General features: G+C 53.5%; 3 protein-coding genes across 12 annotated transcripts; 1 reads left to right on the plus strand and 2 right to left on the minus strand.

The window, feature by feature from the left end:
- The first annotated feature begins 2 nt into the window (after positions 1-2).
- Positions 3-6,926, plus strand: si:dkey-220o5.5 (uncharacterized). Of its 6 annotated transcripts, none has more exons than XM_058071302.1 (13): positions 3-237; positions 2,545-2,679; positions 2,752-2,826; positions 2,906-2,964; positions 3,385-3,714; positions 4,503-4,682; positions 4,755-4,832; positions 4,913-4,976; positions 5,088-5,317; positions 5,382-5,485; positions 5,559-5,637; positions 5,714-6,078; positions 6,109-6,926. In XM_058071302.1, exons 1-13 carry the CDS (start codon positions 222-224, stop codon positions 6,899-6,901), a joined length of 2,508 nt encoding a protein of 835 aa, XP_057927285.1. In that variant the 5' UTR covers positions 3-221; the 3' UTR covers positions 6,902-6,926. The 6 variants fall into 6 exon arrangements, with proteins under 6 accessions (XP_057927285.1, XP_057927286.1, XP_057927287.1 ...); XM_058071303.1 differs by having other exon boundaries at positions 4-237; positions 2,909-2,964; XM_058071304.1 differs by lacking the exons at positions 3-237; positions 2,545-2,679; positions 2,752-2,826; positions 2,906-2,964 and having other exon boundaries at positions 3,677-4,682; positions 5,714-5,765; positions 5,835-6,078.
- Positions 6,927-7,431: 505 nt separating this feature from the next.
- Positions 7,432-14,093, minus strand: LOC131128442 (dematin-like). Of its 4 annotated transcripts, none has more exons than XM_058071309.1 (16): positions 13,802-14,093; positions 13,493-13,686; positions 11,015-11,049; positions 10,875-10,952; positions 10,664-10,798; positions 10,554-10,598; positions 10,297-10,483; positions 10,184-10,228; positions 9,964-10,116; positions 9,790-9,893; positions 9,626-9,722; positions 8,683-8,741; positions 8,569-8,611; positions 8,356-8,489; positions 8,196-8,276; positions 7,432-8,126 (listed from the first exon to the last, which is right to left on the minus strand). In XM_058071309.1, the coding sequence occupies exons 1-16, from the start codon at positions 13,972-13,974 to the stop codon at positions 8,013-8,015; spliced, it is 1,677 nt and encodes a 558-aa protein (XP_057927292.1). In that variant the 5' UTR covers positions 13,975-14,093; the 3' UTR covers positions 7,432-8,012. The 4 variants fall into 4 exon arrangements, 2 of the variants coding, with proteins under 2 accessions (XP_057927292.1, XP_057927294.1); XM_058071311.1 differs by lacking the exon at positions 13,802-14,093 and adding an exon at positions 11,252-11,287 and having other exon boundaries at positions 13,493-13,590; XR_009129639.1 differs by having other exon boundaries at positions 8,356-8,412; positions 8,482-8,611; positions 13,493-13,936.
- On the minus strand, positions 14,033-15,993 carry rsph14 (radial spoke head 14 homolog). Of its 2 annotated transcripts, XM_058071317.1 has the most exons (6): positions 15,746-15,993; positions 15,570-15,672; positions 14,979-15,100; positions 14,694-14,919; positions 14,486-14,622; positions 14,033-14,426 (listed from the first exon to the last, which is right to left on the minus strand). In XM_058071317.1, exons 1-6 carry the CDS (start codon positions 15,918-15,920, stop codon positions 14,155-14,157), a joined length of 1,035 nt encoding a protein of 344 aa, XP_057927300.1. In that variant the 5' UTR covers positions 15,921-15,993; the 3' UTR covers positions 14,033-14,154. The 2 variants fall into 2 exon arrangements, with proteins under 2 accessions (XP_057927300.1, XP_057927299.1); XM_058071316.1 differs by having other exon boundaries at positions 14,082-14,622.
- Between the last annotated feature and the right edge of the window lie 95 nt (positions 15,994-16,088).

The raw sequence follows: 16,088 nt of genomic DNA on the forward strand, positions 1-16,088 counted from the left end.
GGAAGTTTAAAAGTTAAATCTAAAAAAAAGATTAGCCAGCATATGTAAGACTTATGTGTACGTGTCTCCGCCTTCGATGTGACGTCACGGCACCGCGACTCCGCCCCCGCCAGTGGCCCCACTCTCACTGATCAGAGCAACCCAGCTAGGAGAAACGTGTAGTTGTGTTGTGTTGTGTTCCTGAGCAGCCATGACAGCAAGGAGGCTCCGCTGGTGAGAAGATGGACAAACAGAAAGGTACCGTGCTATCTTCACTAGGAACACTCTTAATGGGCATGCCTCCACCTAAGGACTTTGATGTCCGTGATGTCACCACGGCGACCCCTGCTGTGGCGCCAAGCACAGGTGGGGTACGGAAAGGGGTGGAGCTACTTCCTTCTTGAGCCAGGTCTTACAGGACTTCTACAAGATTCCAACTAGGAGGTCTCGGTGGTCTTTGAGAAGATGCTCTTCCCATGGGAAAGCGCTGGTGGTCTTTTTGAGAAGATGCCTGAGTCAGGAAGCCCATTAGCTCCTCTTGATTGGCTGTTGAAAGGTCAAATAATGTAGTAGGAAGGGGGGCGGGACTTGATGGCGATTGGACAACGACGGAGTTAGGCAAGAACAACCCAAACCATTCTACTTCTTTTTCTTGGTGACTTTGCTATTTTTAACAAAGGATGAAAGAGAAAGCTGCTCCACACCCTCCAACACACACACACACACACACACACACGCACACACACACACACACACATTGAGGAGGATTCCCATCTTTGTGCTAATTTCAGGCTTTGGTTTTTATGGTAAAACATCTGAAATCACACACACACACACACACACACACACACACACACACACACACACACAGTGGGTCCAGTTGACTTGTTGTTGTGTGACGGAGACATGAAAGTGTGTGTGCTGCAGCAGCCAAGCCACAAACAGGAAGTGATGTTGATGCTCAGATAAGCGTGTGTGTGTGTGTGTGTGTGTGTGTGTGTGTGTGTGTGTGTGTGTGTGTGTGTGTGCCCATGTGACCTGTGTGGCATGTCAGCTGGTTTCAGATCAGCTAGGATGGACCATAAGAACCCAAAGCTGTAACGGGACTAGAATAAAGTCATAAATTGATGAGAGAAAATATAATATATGTACCTTTGATCAAGGTCAAAGGTCACATGATGACTGACACCACCAAGTATTAAAATCATGGCAGGTTTGATGTATGAGAATGGAAGTGGTAGATGTACGACAATAAAGTGGTAGATGTATAAGTATAATGTGGTAGATGCATGAGAATAAAGTGGTAGATGCATGAGAATAAAGTGGTAGATGTATGAGAATAATGTGGTAGATGTACGACAATAAAGTGGTAGATGTATGAGAATGGAAGTGGTAGATGTATTAGAATAATGTGGTAGATGTATGAGAATAATGTGGTAGATGTATGAGAATAATGTGGTAGATGTATGAGAATAATGTGGTAGATGTATGAGAATAAAGTGGTAGATGTATAAGTATAAAGTGGTAGATGTACGAGTATAAAGTGGTAGATGTATGAGAATGGAAGTGGTAGATGTATGAGAATAAAGTGGTAGATGTATGAGAATGGAAGTGGTAGATGTATGAGAATGGAAGTGGTAGATGTATGAGAATGGAAGTGGTAGATGTATGAGAATAAAGTGGTAGATGTATGAGAATAATGTGGTAGATGTATGAGAATAATGTGGTAGATGTATGAGAATAAAGTGGTAGATGTATGAGAATAAAGTGGTAGATGTATAAGTATAAAGTGGTAGATGTACGAGTATAAAGTGGTAGATGTATGAGAATGGAAGTGGTAGATGTATGAGAATAAAGTGGTAGATGTATGAGAATGGAAGTGGTAGATGTATGAGAATAAAGTGGTAGATGTATGAGTATAAAGTGGTAGATGTATAAGTATAAAGTGGTAGATGTACGAGTATAAAGTGGTAGATGTATGAGAATGGAAGTGGTAGATGTATGAGAATAAAGTGGTAGATGTATGAGAATGGAAGTGGTAGATGTATGAGAATGGAAGTGGTAGATGTATGAGAATAAAGTGGTAGATGTATGAGAATAAAGTGGTAGATGTATGAGAATAAAGTGGTAGATGTATGAGAATGGAAGTGGTAGATGTATGAGAATAAAGTGGTAGATGTATGAGAATAATGTGGTAGATGTATGAGAATAATGTGGTAGATGTATGAGAATAATGTGGTAGATGTATGAGAATAATGTGGTAGATGTATGAGAATAAAGTGGTAGATGTATGAGAATGTGGTAGATGTATGAGAATAAAGTGGTAGATGTATGAGAATAATGTGGTAGATGTATAAGTATAATGTGGTAGATGGTAGAAGTGGTATAAAAAGTGGTAGAATTCTGGAGTATTGAAACCAAGTATATATTTTAAATGTGCCGCTAATAATGACATACTAATACTAATACTAATACTACTACTAATACTAATACTAATACTACTACTAATACTCGTATGTCGTAAGCGTTGGCCACGCTAACACGCACGCGGCGTCTTTTTGTCAGCGCTGGCCAAGCTGATGTGGGACCTGCAGTCCTTCCTGTCCGTGCTGGACTCGGAGAACCTGAGCTACATGGCTCAGGCCCAGAAGAAGTCCATCTCGGAGCTGGTGTCGGCGCTGCAGACGTCGGACGCCGCCGGTAGGCACTGAGCTTTAGCCCGCTAGCTAGCCTCGACGGACGCGGGGTTTCACGGGCGTGCTTTGTCTGCAGCGGAGGACGCCGAGTACGTCGTCATGAGCTGTCCGTCCTCGTCTCCTGGCAACCAGGCCCTGGCTCCGCCCACAGGTCGGCATGGACGTGAGGCCACGTGACGCCACGTGACGCCACGCCGGGAAGGCTAACGTCTGTGCTCTTGTTGGACCAGCAGGGGGCCTGTCGGAGTCGTCCTCCAGGCCGGACTCAAACGTGTGGATGAGAGACGCTGTGAGTCCTCGGGGTTTGGCGGGAGAGGGTCTAGTGGACCCGCCGAAGGTCTTGTCAGAACAAATGAGGCCTATGGTGGACCAGAAGCAGACTTGGGGTTTGTGGATCCAGCTGGCTGCTCTGTCATGTGGTCCGCTAATGACAGAGTCCTCCTGAGGCTTGGGAGGAGACGCCGCTGCGTGTGCGTGTGTGCGTACGTGTGTGCGTGTGCGTGCGTGTGCGTGTGCGTGCGTGTGCGTGCACATGTGTGTGAGACAGGATGTTTACATAGGAGGCCATCTCTGCCCTATCTGTCCTCCTATTGGTGGAGAGCCGGACGCAGGCAGGAAGTGCTCAGCGATGGCGGCTGATTAGCGCCTGGACTACGTGACGGGCCCACGTTTATCTAATCATCATGTGACCGCTTTGTACCCTATTAAGGTCACCACGGCGATGCTCCGCCCACCAGGGGCTCCCAAAGCCACTGACGATGACGATGAAGATGAAGATACGTACGAGGAGGCCCAACCGTACTCGCGTGACGCTCCCGCAGAGGGGGCGGAGTCAGACAGCAGCTGCTACGAGTCTTACGGCGAGGAAGACGAGGACGGCGAGCACGTGAAAGACAGGGCTCACTACATCCAATGGAGCGCCTCCCAGCCCTGCCTGAGGCCCGCCCCCGAGTCCCGCCTCTGCGGCTACCTGTGGAGGAGGAGATGGCTGGGCCAGTGGACCAAGCAGCTCTTCATCATCAGGAACCACTCCCTGATGGTCAGCTAGCTAGCTAGCAGCTAACGGTGCGCGTGTGTCGGCATTGGCTTAGCCTGCTGTGTCCTTCTGTGTCTCCTGGGTTCTCCTGGGTCCTCCTGGGTCCTCCTATGTCCTCCTGGGTCCTCTTGTGTTCCTGGGTCCTCCTGTGTCTCCTGGGTTCTCCTGGGTCCTCCTGGGTCCTCCTATGTCCTCCTGGGTCCTTTTGTGTTCCTGGGTCCTCCTGGGTCGTCCTGCGTTCTCCTGCGTTCTCCTGGGTCCTCCTGGGTCCTCCTGTGTCTCCTGGGTCCTCCTGTGTCTCCTGGGTCCTCCTGGGTCCTCCTGGGTCCTCTTGTGTTCCTGGGTCCTCTTGTGTTCCTGGGTCCTCCTGTGTCCTCCTGTGTCCTCCTGCGTTCTCCTGGGTCCTCCTGGGTCCTCCTGCGTTCTCCTGGGTCCTCCTGGGTCCTCCTGGGTCCTCTTGTGTTCCTGGGTCCTCCTGGGTCCTCCTATGTCCTCCTGGGTCCTTTTGTGTTCCTGGGTCCTCCTGGGTCCTCCTATGTCCTCCTGGGTCCTTTTGTGTTCCTGGGTCCTCCTGTGTCTCCTGCGTTCTCCTGGGTCCTCCTGGGTCCTCCTGTGTTCCTGGGTCCTCCTGTGTCTCCTGGGTTCTCCTGGGTTCTCCTGGGTCCTCCTGGGTCCTCTTATGTTCCTGGGTCCTCCTGTGTCTCCTGGGTTCTCCTGGGTCCTCCTGGGTCCTCCTGTGTCTCCTGTGTCTCCTGTGTCCTCCCGTGTCCTCCTGCGTGCTCCTGGGTCAGTGCTACAAGTGCGCTCGAGACCTTCTGCCTCAGATGGAGGTGGACCTGAGAGGCTGTCAGCTGGTCTACAAGAGGAAGAGCAACAGGAGGGTCCAGCACCAGCTCAAGCTGCTCCTCCTGGACTCCCAGACCATGGTCCTGGGCTACACCAGCTCACAGCAGGCCAGCGAGTGGCTGCAGGTCGACACACACACACACACACACACACACACACACAAGGTGTGTGTAAGTCATCCTGTGTGTGTGTCGTAGGTCATCGAGGAGCTGAGTGTCGGAACTGAGGAGCAGAACCTCTCGGGACCTGCACCAGAACCACAGTGGTCCTGCAGGGTTAGAGACACACACACACACACACACACACACAGTATTTGTGTGCATGTGATGAAGTGTTTGTTGGTGTGTGTCTTCAGTCCAGTGTGGTTCTGACCCACAATGACCAACAGGAAGCTCCAAGTCCCAACAACAAGGACACAGGTGTGTGTATGTACACACATGTACACACATGTACACACATGTACACACACATACACGTACATATGAGGTACTACATATATATATATATACCTGAGTACTTCTATCTCCTAGGCTTCCTGAACGTGCTGATGAACTGCCAATGGCAGAGTCTGCTGTGTCGGGTGGAGGCGGGGCTCCTCAACATGTTTGGCCAGGACCAAGGGGCGGGGCCCCAGAGGGGGCGGCGCCCACCCCAGTACACGCTGCAGCTGCGAGGCTGCAAGGTGCAAGCGGGGCCCGACGGCGAGCGCTCGCACAGGATCACGCTGAGCACGCTGGGCGATCAGGTGGCGGTGCTGGAGGTGAGGGAGGCAGGAAGTGATGCAAACAGGAAGCGGATGTGACCGTGAGCCCGCGTGGTCGCAGGTGAGCTCGGCGGACGAGAAGCGGCGGTGGATGCGGCTCCTGAAGGAGGGGGCGGCCGGTTACCACGGCAACAAGACCCAGCAGCAAGCGGGCGCGGCTCTCAGGTGCGGCGGGAAGGTCAGGTGAGCGTCGCCGTGGCGATGGACGACCGCTAACGCCGACCGTTGTCCTCCTCAGCGGGCTGCAGGCCAACATGTACATGGACGACCCCGCCCACCAGCCCGTGTACTCCAACACCTCCCCCCTGGACCACATGGTACCCACCTGACCTTTCACCTTTCACCTTTCACCTCAACCCCGACCTTTGACCTACACGTTTTGTGGTGTGTCAGCTTCACAGCTCTCTGGACGCTCCGGTGACGTACACCAACCTCAGCCGGCACAGTGAGTTAGCAGGCTCCGCCCACCTCGCCGCGAACAGCGGGCGACCAAACAAAGTGTGTGCTGCCACAGACAGGAAGTGGGCGGAGACTCAACGCGGCATTCAGAAGTTGGAGCTGGCGGCCAGGAAAGGGGTCCCGATGAGGGCGGGGTCAGAGGTCAACCTGCCCTCCGCCCTCAAGCAGAACAAACGCTCGTCCTTTAGACAGTCGCTGGCCGTGTGCGGCGAGCGAGCGCAGGTGATTGACACGTGCTTTGGTGATGATGTCATCAACTTCATCTTCTCTGACGCTCGCTTCTGGTCTTCACTGGTCACCTACTGGTTCTACTGGTCTTTACTGGTCACCTACTGGTTCTACTGGTCTTTGCTGTTCTCTTCTGGTCTTTACTGGTCACCTACTGGTTCTACTGGTCTTTGCTGTTCTCTGCCAGTCCCTATTCATCCCTGCTGGTCTGTGCCGATCTCTTCTGGTCTTTACTGGTCACCTACTGGTTCTACTGGTCTTTGCTGTTCTCTTCTGGTCTTTACTGGTCACCTACTGGTTCTACTGGTCTTTGCTGTTCTCTTCTGGTCTTTACTGGTCACCTACTGGTTCTACTGGTCTTTGCTGTTCTCTTCTGATCTTTACTGGTCACCTACTGGTTCTACTGGTCTTTGCTGTTCTCTGCCGGTCCCTACTCATCCCTGCTGGTCTGTGCCGATCTCTTCTGGTCTTTACTGGTCACCTACTGGTTCTACTGGTCCCCGCTGCGCTCTTCTGGTCTTTACTGGTCTCTGCTGTTCTCTGCTTGTCTCTGGTGGTACCTGCTGGTCTATACTGGTCCCTGCTAATTTCTCTTGGTCTCTGCGGGTCTTTACTGGTCACCTACTGGTTCTACTGGTCCCTGATTGTTTTTACTGCTTTCTCCTGGTTTTTGCTGGTTCCTTCTGGTCTCTTCTGCTAATCTCGCTTGGTCTCTGCTGGTCTTTACTGGTCACCTACTGGTTCTTCTGGTCTCTGGTGGTACCCGCTGGTCTATACTGGTCTCTTTTACTGGTTCCTTCTGGTCATTACCTGGCACCGATTCATCTCTTCTTGTTTCTCTCGGTCTCTGCTGCCCCCTGTCGGTCTACCCTGGTCCCTGCCGGTGGTGACTGATCACCCACTGGTCTCCCGGTCCCCGCTGGTCCAGGCGAGTCTCCTGAACCCGTTCCTGCGGCGGACAGCATCTGTGAAGAGCTCCCTGAGAAGAAGTCCTTCGTCGTTGCTCATTGAACACGGGAAGGTTTTCCAGAGGAGGAAGGTATGGAAGGAGTCGTTTGAAAGGAGTCGTTCTCCCGATCGATCATTGATTGCCCATGTCCGTGTCGGCCTTGTCACGTGACTCGTGTGTCGCTCCCGCAGGAATGGGAGAGCAAAGCTGCGGCGTGACACCACGTGACCTCCTCTCTGACCTTCACCCGCCCTGAGTTTGACACGTGACCCTTGGATCACATGATCCCACCTGTTTTAAGTTATGGACCAAGTAACCGGGTGTATTTATTCGAGGTGCTGTTCGAGCAAGTCACGTGACCGCGCGTGGGCCGGAGACTGCAGCGCGCGCTTTGACCACCAGGCGGCGGCGCTGCACTGACAATAAAACCAAGCAGTTGGATGGGACTGTGATGCGTTCAATGACCACACGGCCGGATGCTTGATGCGTTTATTAGTTGTTATGGCAACTCAACGGTGACGTCATGCATGCGGCACAAAGTCTTTCGTCACAAACACGGCAAAAAGTCCAACCTTGGAAGGAACGCTGATGACGCGGCCTCGCTTCCTTTCCTCACAGCAAAACCAAAGGCAGATAAGTCGGGCGATGAAAGCGTACGTTTGTTAGAAAACATCCACGTGTTGATGACACCTGGAAGCTAATCAGTAAGCTAGGCTAATTAGCTGCAGAGGAGCAGCTGCTCGTCCAAACTTTAAAACCACTTCCTGCGGTGACCTTCTGTCGTAAGACGCTCTTGGCTGCTGAGGCCTTCTGCGTTCAACTCAACCGTCGCAATCCGAGCGGTCTGATTGGACGCGTGTTGCGGCGGTTTGGGTCACGTGACGTGCGGTAAAAAGCATCATGGCCGATCTGCTGGTGGCGTCACATGATGACATCATAAAAGACCTTATTGCTTTGTCCTTCCTGAACGTCCTTCACGGACCTTAAAGGGAACGGTTACAGAAGGTTTGTGGCGAGGGGGGTGTGGCCGGCCGCAACGGGGCGTGGCTCCGGGAGTCAGAAGAGACACACCTTCTTTTTCAGGTGGTTCCTCTTCCACAGAGAGAGCTGCTCAAAGTCCGCCAGCGTCATCCCGAACACGCTGAGGAACTCGTCCTGTGACAGGTGTCTCTGCGGGGGACAACCAAGCAGCGCCTCGTGACCTTTGACCTCTCGGCTCCAAGCGGCGGTACTGCTTACCTCCAGCCGTGTTCTCTCCACGCCAGCAGGAAGCTTGCTCCGCCCTCTGTGGTGGACCACCAGCATCTCATACGGATAGATCTGTCCCAACACGGAGAATGGTGGTCGTCATGGCGACCACTGGGAACACCCCCACGCCCCCACCCTGTGACATCATTACCTTGACCTCCAACATGGCGGGCAGGGAGTCGCCTCGGTCCATCCCGGAGTCTCCATTCTGACACACAAACACACAAACATCACCACAAAATGGCCGACATGACGCACAATGAGGACCACACACTACCTGAACACCTGTGGGAGACACACACACACACATTAGCACCACCACCCATCATGCCTCGGGGGCGGAGGCGCGGAGGGGCGGGACTACCTGCGGCGGGCTTTTGCGATGAGCTGAGGTCTGCTGACCGGAGCTGAAAAGATAGAAACACACGAATGCAACACTCAGCCCCTGAATGCATCACACACACACACACACACTCACCCTGGACAGGCCTGTCCCCGAGGATGCTGGGAAATAAACAGACCTGGAAGTCCCGGCCCCTGCACAGGAAGTAGAGACAGGAAGTGATCATGAGGCAACAAACGTCAGTTCCCTGAGAAGATTGGTTGGTTTGGTCTGAGGAACACAACCACAAACCCGCTTCAGGGAGGGGGGGGGGGTTTGCTAACGTACACGCCGCTACACCCACCGAGACCCCACACCCGTTCCATCCGCCCAACTCCCAAGTCCCCAGTCTCCTACACCACTTAGGACCGATGGAAACTCCGCAGATGATCTGTACTCTCCGAGAACTGAACGTTTCCCAAGAACTTGCTCAAGTCTATCTTCAGGACTCGACCAGAAGTCCCCGGAACCTTAGACTGTTCTAGACTGTTCTAGTCACCAGCCAACCTTTTTGGAAATCACCCGACCAAGCATCAGACGACCTTCAGGAAAAACCAGTCTAGATGAATCAAACTGGAGTCATCCAACATGACCAGGATGGATTCTGGTCCTGACATACGGAACACGGAAGCTAATTCAGACAAAGAACTGAGGTTCAACTCCTTGAGGGGGCGACCAGCTGCTTCCCTTTCAGAGGAGGACTACAGCTGAGGTGTGGTACCACCGGACCTCATGAACCTGTCCTGATAAGTGATTCACCTTGAGCTTGGTCCTCAGAGGTCCCACATCCTAACCACAGAGGCCTTCAGAGTTAGGACCAGAAAATAACCACAAGGTTCTGGAAGGGTTACAAACACAACGGAACCTATGACACGCAAATCTGAGATCTCTCCCCCGGTCGCAAAGTCAAAGGGGGGCAACGAAAGACCTTCAAGTGCAACCGCCGGAACATCTGGAACCAAAACATCCCCAAACATGGAATCCTGATGCAGGTCCTGATGCGGCCCAGCAGGTGCCCCCCTGACGACGCCATCAGTACCTGCATGCTGGCTGCGGTCCGGCAGGGAGCGGGTCTTCCTCCTCAGAAGCGCCGAAGTCTCCTCCTTGAGGATGATCCTTCCCAGGTTGGACTGGATCTGAGCACAAACATCATCTTGAGTAGGTGCGGCGCCTCTGGACCTGCCGCCCTCCCACGATGGACACCTTGTTCAGTTCTTGTCTGCGAAGAGCTCGCAAAGCCCAGACTTCATCGTCCATCTCGTTGTCCTCGTCCTCATCCCTCGCCTCGCTCCTGCGATGCTCCTTCTCTGCGGGACAGGACCGGGACGAGGTAAGGAGAAGAAAGGAGGATGGAGGAGCAAGGAAAGGGGATGCTACCGATGACGGCCATGGAGGGGGGGCAGGGCCAGTGGTCCGTCTCGATCTTGGAGGGAAGGTTTGGATCTGGAGGCTGAGCGGCCGGGAACTTTGAAGACTCGATGATCAGGTCCTCCAAGTGCTTCCCTGCAGGAATGGCAGAAGACGCCCCGCCTGCACACACAGCATGCCAACGGGTGAGCTAACGATGCTAACAGCTACCGATGGACGGGTTCTCCACCTCGTCTGTAGATGGGGGGCTTCTTGTAGATGTTGCTGCCGTTGTCTGAAACAAGACAAGCGTCTAAACATCTGATGATGGACTGGACAGGAAGTTCCAAAATAAAAGTAGACCTGGTGTGTGGAAGTGGTGCAGGCTGCTCCTGGAAGGCTGTGCGTGTGCGTGTGCGTGTGGCGTGTGTGCGTGTGGCGTGCGTGGCGACGGCGGCGTGTTGCTGCTGTGTTTCCTGCTGCCGGAACTTGGCGAGGAACCCCCAGGAGAACATCTCTCCAGCCACTCCCTGGCCTCCTTGTGGAGGTTCTGGAGCAAAGACAGGCGAAAGGTCAGCAGCAGAGTCCAGGACGTGGCGATGACGCCCCCGGTGACCTACCTCGGGGGAGGCGGGGAGAGAGAAGGAGCGAGAGGACAAGGATGTCTGCAGGAGAAGACAAGCAACCGTCAGCCAGGTCTCTGCTGAGTCGGGTCCAGCTTCTGACTCACCGACGCCTCCAGTGAACCGTAGGTGTAGTGCGGCTCGTACATCATCAGGTCGGGTCTCTCGATGTCCAGGATGGCTTTGTCCCGTGGGAGCGCCGCCAAGTCCTTATACCCGATGACGCCGTCCTCCACTCTGGCCTGCGGGGGTGATGGTGAAGATGGAGGTGGACACGTTGGAATGGAGAGTCCGGATGCTGAAGAAGGGGACACTCACCACGATGGCGGCAGCAGGAGATCCCGGGATGCCGGAGCCTCTGACGGACAACACGCTCCCCGGAGACGTCTGAGGCCTCTGCCGAGCGGGACACGCGTCAGGACAAAACACGCTAAAGCTAGCGGCTAATGCTTGCTTACCTTTGGCATCATCATGGCTGCTGATTGGTCACTTCCTGGAAGGAGAAAACCTTATTTGTCATTGCCGCTCAACCGAAGGGACGCGCCTAGCAAGCTAGGCTAAACACTCTCACAGCATGCCAACACCACAATGAGCTCAGCTCTGGACTGGACTGTCCCGGGTGGGGGGGTCGTGGGGGGGGACAAAGAGATCATTCCGGACTCTGGTGGAATCAAGTGGAAGTGTGCTAACGTTACCTCGCAGGCAAAGTCATCATGTTGTTGCTCCGCCTCCTGAAACACACACACACACACACGCTTCATGTCAAATGGCGGCTGTCTTTGAAGCTCTGGCTCATCTTTTACCCCCCCCTCGTCCCCCCCATGATTTATTCACCACTCATGGCTGAGTGTATATATATATATAAATATAATGTATGAGAGAGGGAGATAATAAAAAATAAAATTGATAAAAAGTGGAGCTAAAATAAATGAATAGATTTAAAAAAATATCATTGCACATTTAAAAATCTAAAAATAAAAATGTTGATTCATTCAAAATGTAAAAATTAAATAAAAAGTTAAGCTAGATATTAAAAAAAATAATAAAAATGACAGCTGTGAAAAGTATAAATATATCTTGATTATGTTCCATTTTTAAATAAAATTGACAATACATGAATAAATAAATTAATTGGAGCAAAAAATAAATGAATAAAAAATGTCCAAATAAATACAAGATAAAAGGTGGAGCAGAGACTAAAGATACATAACTAGCAGGCAGATTAAATATAGATAAAAAATTACATAAAAGGTGACACCAAAAATATATTTTTAGCATAGACTGTTTACAACTGGGTGAAGATTAAATGAATTATAAATAAAACGGTGTGCATTTCTAAATTTAAAAAATAAAATCAGGTGAAACACTTTTGAATAGAAATAAAAGATATGTTTAGCACAAATGATGAGCATTTCTGCGATGGCATAAAAATGTAATATATGAACACATTAGAAACTGAAAATTGCCAAATAACCAAAACAAATGAAAGATGTCCCCCCAACATCCCATAATATCATCCCCACGGCTATTCGCAGGTTTGCTTTCCAAGAACTGTTGCTAAGCAACAAGAGTTGCGTAACTCTGCGGTAACGCCAGAGAACACGTTGCCATCGTTCGTATAGCCGACGCTCCGTGAATGCACCGCAAGAGGCGCGTGCGAACGAGAAGAAGGTCTTCCCGCTCTCAGGACCTGACTTGAAGAAAGTCGGTGACCGCCACTAACACGGCGGCACATCACTCACGCCCACAAAGGGGCCACGTGACACCGGACCTCTTGGGCAGCAACGCACTAGGAACCCTGGGAAATGGAGGAACCCTGGGTGGTCTATTTTAGGGCCGCGTTCAATCACGTCGCTGGCAGCTGATTGGACGGCTGCTTGCGGTTGCCTAGCAACCTGCAAATATCTCCCAGCATTCCTCTCGTGGACGCTCGTGAAGCACCAGAAGCAACACAATGACTCAGCACTTTTGCTGTCAATCACCTTTCACGGGGATGCAGCCTCACCGTGCTGTCGTCATGGTGACAACAGTGCGCGCTTATCTCGGCCTGGCAGACACATGACCACGCCCACGTGTCACCAGCCAGCAACGGCCACGGCCATTGGCTGAAGATTGACGGCTCGGGAATGTTGTTCGCTCTCTTCCCTGACAGATGACTCCGCCTACTTTGTTGTCATGACAACAGCATGTGTGTGTGTGTGGGTGTGTCGTCCATCTGTCAATCCAGACTTAACATTCCTACACTGGAATCATTTAGTGTCAGCACACACACACGCACACACACACACACACACACTGCTGGCACTTGTGGCCTCATTCCTGCATCAAGACCCCCCCCCCCTCGGCCCCCTGCTGCTCGCAGAGATAAGCGACGAGGCGCCAACACGTTGAGCGCGTGTTTGCCGCCATCTACACGCGCCTCTTCCCCCCCCCCCCGAGACGCACGGCCACCTCACGTCGACCTCGCGTCGTCACGTGACGGCGTCCTCCGCTAACCCGTGTGATGCTAGCAGGCTAACACAGCCGGGCTCCTGATCGCCATGGCGACGCAGCTTCATCGTGATGCCGAGCTAGCTAGTCACGCGAGTCATCTATTGATTTTTTTTTTACCTCCGTGTGTGTGTGTGTGTGTGTGTGTTACATAAATCCATCTCCTCCATAATCCTCCCACTCACCCCCCCCCTTCCTCCCCCGCCATGCACCTCTTACGTCACTATTACCATCCATCATAAAAAGCATTGACTGACAGGATGAAGGTTTGAAGACCCCCCCCCCCCCCCACACACACACACACTCCCACCCCCCCAACCACATCTCCCACGTATGTCGCATTCTCTGCGGCACCAAAATGTGCCACTCCCGCGTTTGACACATAAAAGTTGCCATGAACGCCATTCCAGTCGTCTTCCTCCATGTTGGGAAAAGGTGAGTCTTACCTGGCAGTCCGAGGAGGGAGAGGGAATCGTGCGGCGACTGTCCTCCTGCAGTGAAGGCGCGCGTGTGCGTGGAGCAGACCATCAACAGCAGCCCGGAGGGGGTGGAGGAGGGGGCGTGGCTTTGCCGAGGGGGCGTGGCTTTCTTACTTGACTTGGCAAGTAGGACTAAATGTGTATGTGGTGTGATGTTTGGCCTGTAGAGGAAGAGACAGGAAGCAGAACCGGAGGGAGCAGAGATGAGGGTGCTGAGGTTCTCAGTGGGAGTGACCGGGATGGATAGGATCAGGAAGTACATCAAAGGGATGTTACATGTCCTTAGAGATGAAGTCAGAGGCCGGACTGAGATGGTTGGGAGATGTCCAGAGGAAGGACCCCTGGAGGGAAAAGCCCACAGAGAAGAAGAATCGATGTGCGTACACGGCGTGGATACAAAGTGTGTCATCTGTTGTGCGCGGCAGGTCAGCCAGTGAAAATGCATCCATTCAGGATTGAGTGTCCTTGAAGGCATCGTCACCTCAGCCAATCAGACACCACCCCAGCGTCACCTGACCACGCCGGCACAATCAGCTCCCAAGGGGGGATGCTAACGCTAGCTTGGTGAGGAGCTAGCATTAGCGGCGGTGAAAGTACGAGCCCCTGGCATGACATCATGGTTTTTATTCTCAGGGCGTCCAGGTGACGACACTGACGGCGGTGCGAGCAGCTTTGGAGATGTCAGGGTCGTCCTCGGGGGCCTGGCTCCGCCCCACCAGGATGGGGAGCTGCTCCAGCAGGCGGCGGCGGCCTTCGGGAGCCTCGGCCAGCGAGGTGAGAGCTCTGAGGGAGTAGAGCACCAGGGCCTTCCTCCTCTTCTCCTCCTCCTTGTCCTCCCTGCGCTCAGAGACCAGGTCCAGCAGGACGGGGAGGACGTCCAGGTCCAGACACTGATGCTTGCCTGCGGGACCACACGGTTGGCGGCGAAGGCGGGCACGCGGAGGCCGGCAACGTGCTTACCTGTGGTGATGACCACCGTGTTCATGATGGCGCCCGCCGCGTTGGCCTGCACGTCCACGTCTTGGTCCCGCAGGAGAGCCGCCAGGACGGGAAGGACGGCGGCCTCGCACACCTGGCGCTTGCCCTCCACCGGGACGCTGCGTGCGTGTTTGGGGGGCACAGAAGGTCACCAGCAAGCAAGCAGGCGACAACGTGTTGGCAAACCCACCTGAGCGCCATCATGGCCCCCGCCGCCTCCCGCCGGATGTCGGAGCAGGCGTGGGGGAGTTTGCGGGCGATGAGCGTGACGCCGCGGTGGGCGAGTGCGGCCAGGGCGTCCTGACGGGAGCAGCAGTTGAGCGTGGATAGCAGCAGCGCCTGCACCTCCTCTTCCTCCTCCTCCTCCTCCAGCTTCACCATCAGCTTCGCCAGCAGCGGCTGCAAGGTGTCGGCGCCTGCAACAGCCGCTTCCCGCGTCACTTCCTGCCTCTGGTCACCTGACCTCAGAGCCTACCTGCAGGCAGCAGCGCCAGGCTGTTGACGACGCGGTGGGCTCGAGTCCTGCATGGCGCCGAGGCGTCATCCAGCAGCAGGGACAGACGGGAGAGGAGGGGCGTGGACGACAGGAGGGCGTGTCTGACAACACACACAATGCTAACCAAGCTCCTCCTACTGGCTGGGGGCTTTTCTATTTCATTTACATATTTCAACTAACTGTCTTTTTTTCCCTAATTCACTCAACGCGTGAACTCTGAACTCCCGTCCGTCACTTTTTAAACGTCCGTGTCAAACAAAACAATTCCCATAGTATAAGTTGTGTGAAAGAAGTGGCGATGTCTAATGTCCCTTCTCGGCCGCCGGAGCTTGCGCAGTGGAGTTGCGCAGTAAAGTTGCGCGGTGTTCAAGAGCATGTAATGAAACAACAAAGATGGCTACCACTCGAAACTCATTCAAGTCGTGTAGTTTGTAAAAAACACTTTACACTTTAAGACGGATTGGACCGGGAGCACTTCTCGGTCACTTCCGCGGCCTTTGAAGCACATTTTTTATCAACGTACATTGAATTTTAGGGCGCCACCCGTTGACATGCTAACGGTTAGCTTACCTGCCGATGTTGTGGCTGGTCAGGAGGTGGAGGAGCTCGCAGGTTCCGGTTCGGACCGCCGGCTCGTCATCCTTCATCAAAACCTCCAACTGTCCCAAAAAGCCTGCAGCCACAAGCAAACAAAACACTTTGGAAGCAAACGTGGCGGGCCCGGGTCCACTGGACTCCGTCGGTACCTTCGCTGACGACCTGGTAGAGGCGCTCCGGGTCGTGGGTCACGTCGCACAGGGACAACAGAGCCCGAAGCTTCGTGTCGGTGTCGGCCTCCTCCAGCTGGGCGAAGAGCTCCGGTATCGCCAGCCGCCCGAAGGCCACCGGCGCCCGGGTGGGGTCGAGGTGAACTCCAGTCATTCGAGTCGCTAGCAGCGATCAAGTCCTTAGTAGTTCTGGAACCGTCTGTGTGTTGGGTGTATGACGTCACCGCTGAAGGCGATGTAAAGCAAGGCTGTCGCGTGGCGACCGTTGCCTAGTAACCACTCTAAACACCCCTCAAGACCTTTGATGTCTGTGTGAATTTAC

The sequence above is a fragment of the Doryrhamphus excisus genome, chromosome 4, assembly GCF_030265055.1.
Source record: "Doryrhamphus excisus isolate RoL2022-K1 chromosome 4, RoL_Dexc_1.0, whole genome shotgun sequence".
NCBI lineage: Eukaryota > Metazoa > Chordata > Actinopteri > Syngnathiformes > Syngnathidae > Doryrhamphus > Doryrhamphus excisus.

Bases quoted from the DNA above. Each gene is read 5' to 3' on its own strand.
- rsph14 (XM_058071316.1), bottom strand. From the start codon at position 15,920: ATGACTGGAGTTCACCTCGACCCCACCCGGGCGCCGGTGGCCTTCGGG. The intron at 15,673-15,745 runs GTACCGACGGAG...TTGTGGCTGCAG, and splicing joins CTACCAGGTCGTCAGCGAAG to GCTTTTTGGGACAGTTGGAG. The intron at 14,920-14,978 runs GTAGGCTCTGAG...CGGCTGTTGCAG, and splicing joins CCTGGCGCTGCTGCCTGCAG to GCGCCGACACCTTGCAGCCG.
- LOC131128442 (XM_058071309.1), bottom strand. From the start codon at position 13,974: ATGGATGCATTTTCACTGGCTGACCTGCCGCGCACAACAGATGACACA. The intron at 10,599-10,663 runs GTGAGTCAGAAG...CTTCTCCTGCAG, and splicing joins ACGGTTCACTGGAGGCGTCG to ACATCCTTGTCCTCTCGCTC. The intron at 8,742-9,625 runs GTACTGATGGCG...CTTCCTGTGCAG, and splicing joins GGACCGCAGCCAGCATGCAG to GGGCCGGGACTTCCAGGTCT.
- si:dkey-220o5.5 (XM_058071301.1), top strand. From the start codon at position 3,822: ATGTCCTCCTGGGTCCTCTTGTGTTCCTGGGTCCTCCTGTGTCTCCTG. The intron at 4,977-5,087 runs GTGTGTGTATGT...TCTATCTCCTAG, and splicing joins TCCCAACAACAAGGACACAG to GCTTCCTGAACGTGCTGATG. The intron at 5,318-5,381 runs GTGAGGGAGGCA...GCGTGGTCGCAG, and splicing joins ATCAGGTGGCGGTGCTGGAG to GTGAGCTCGGCGGACGAGAA.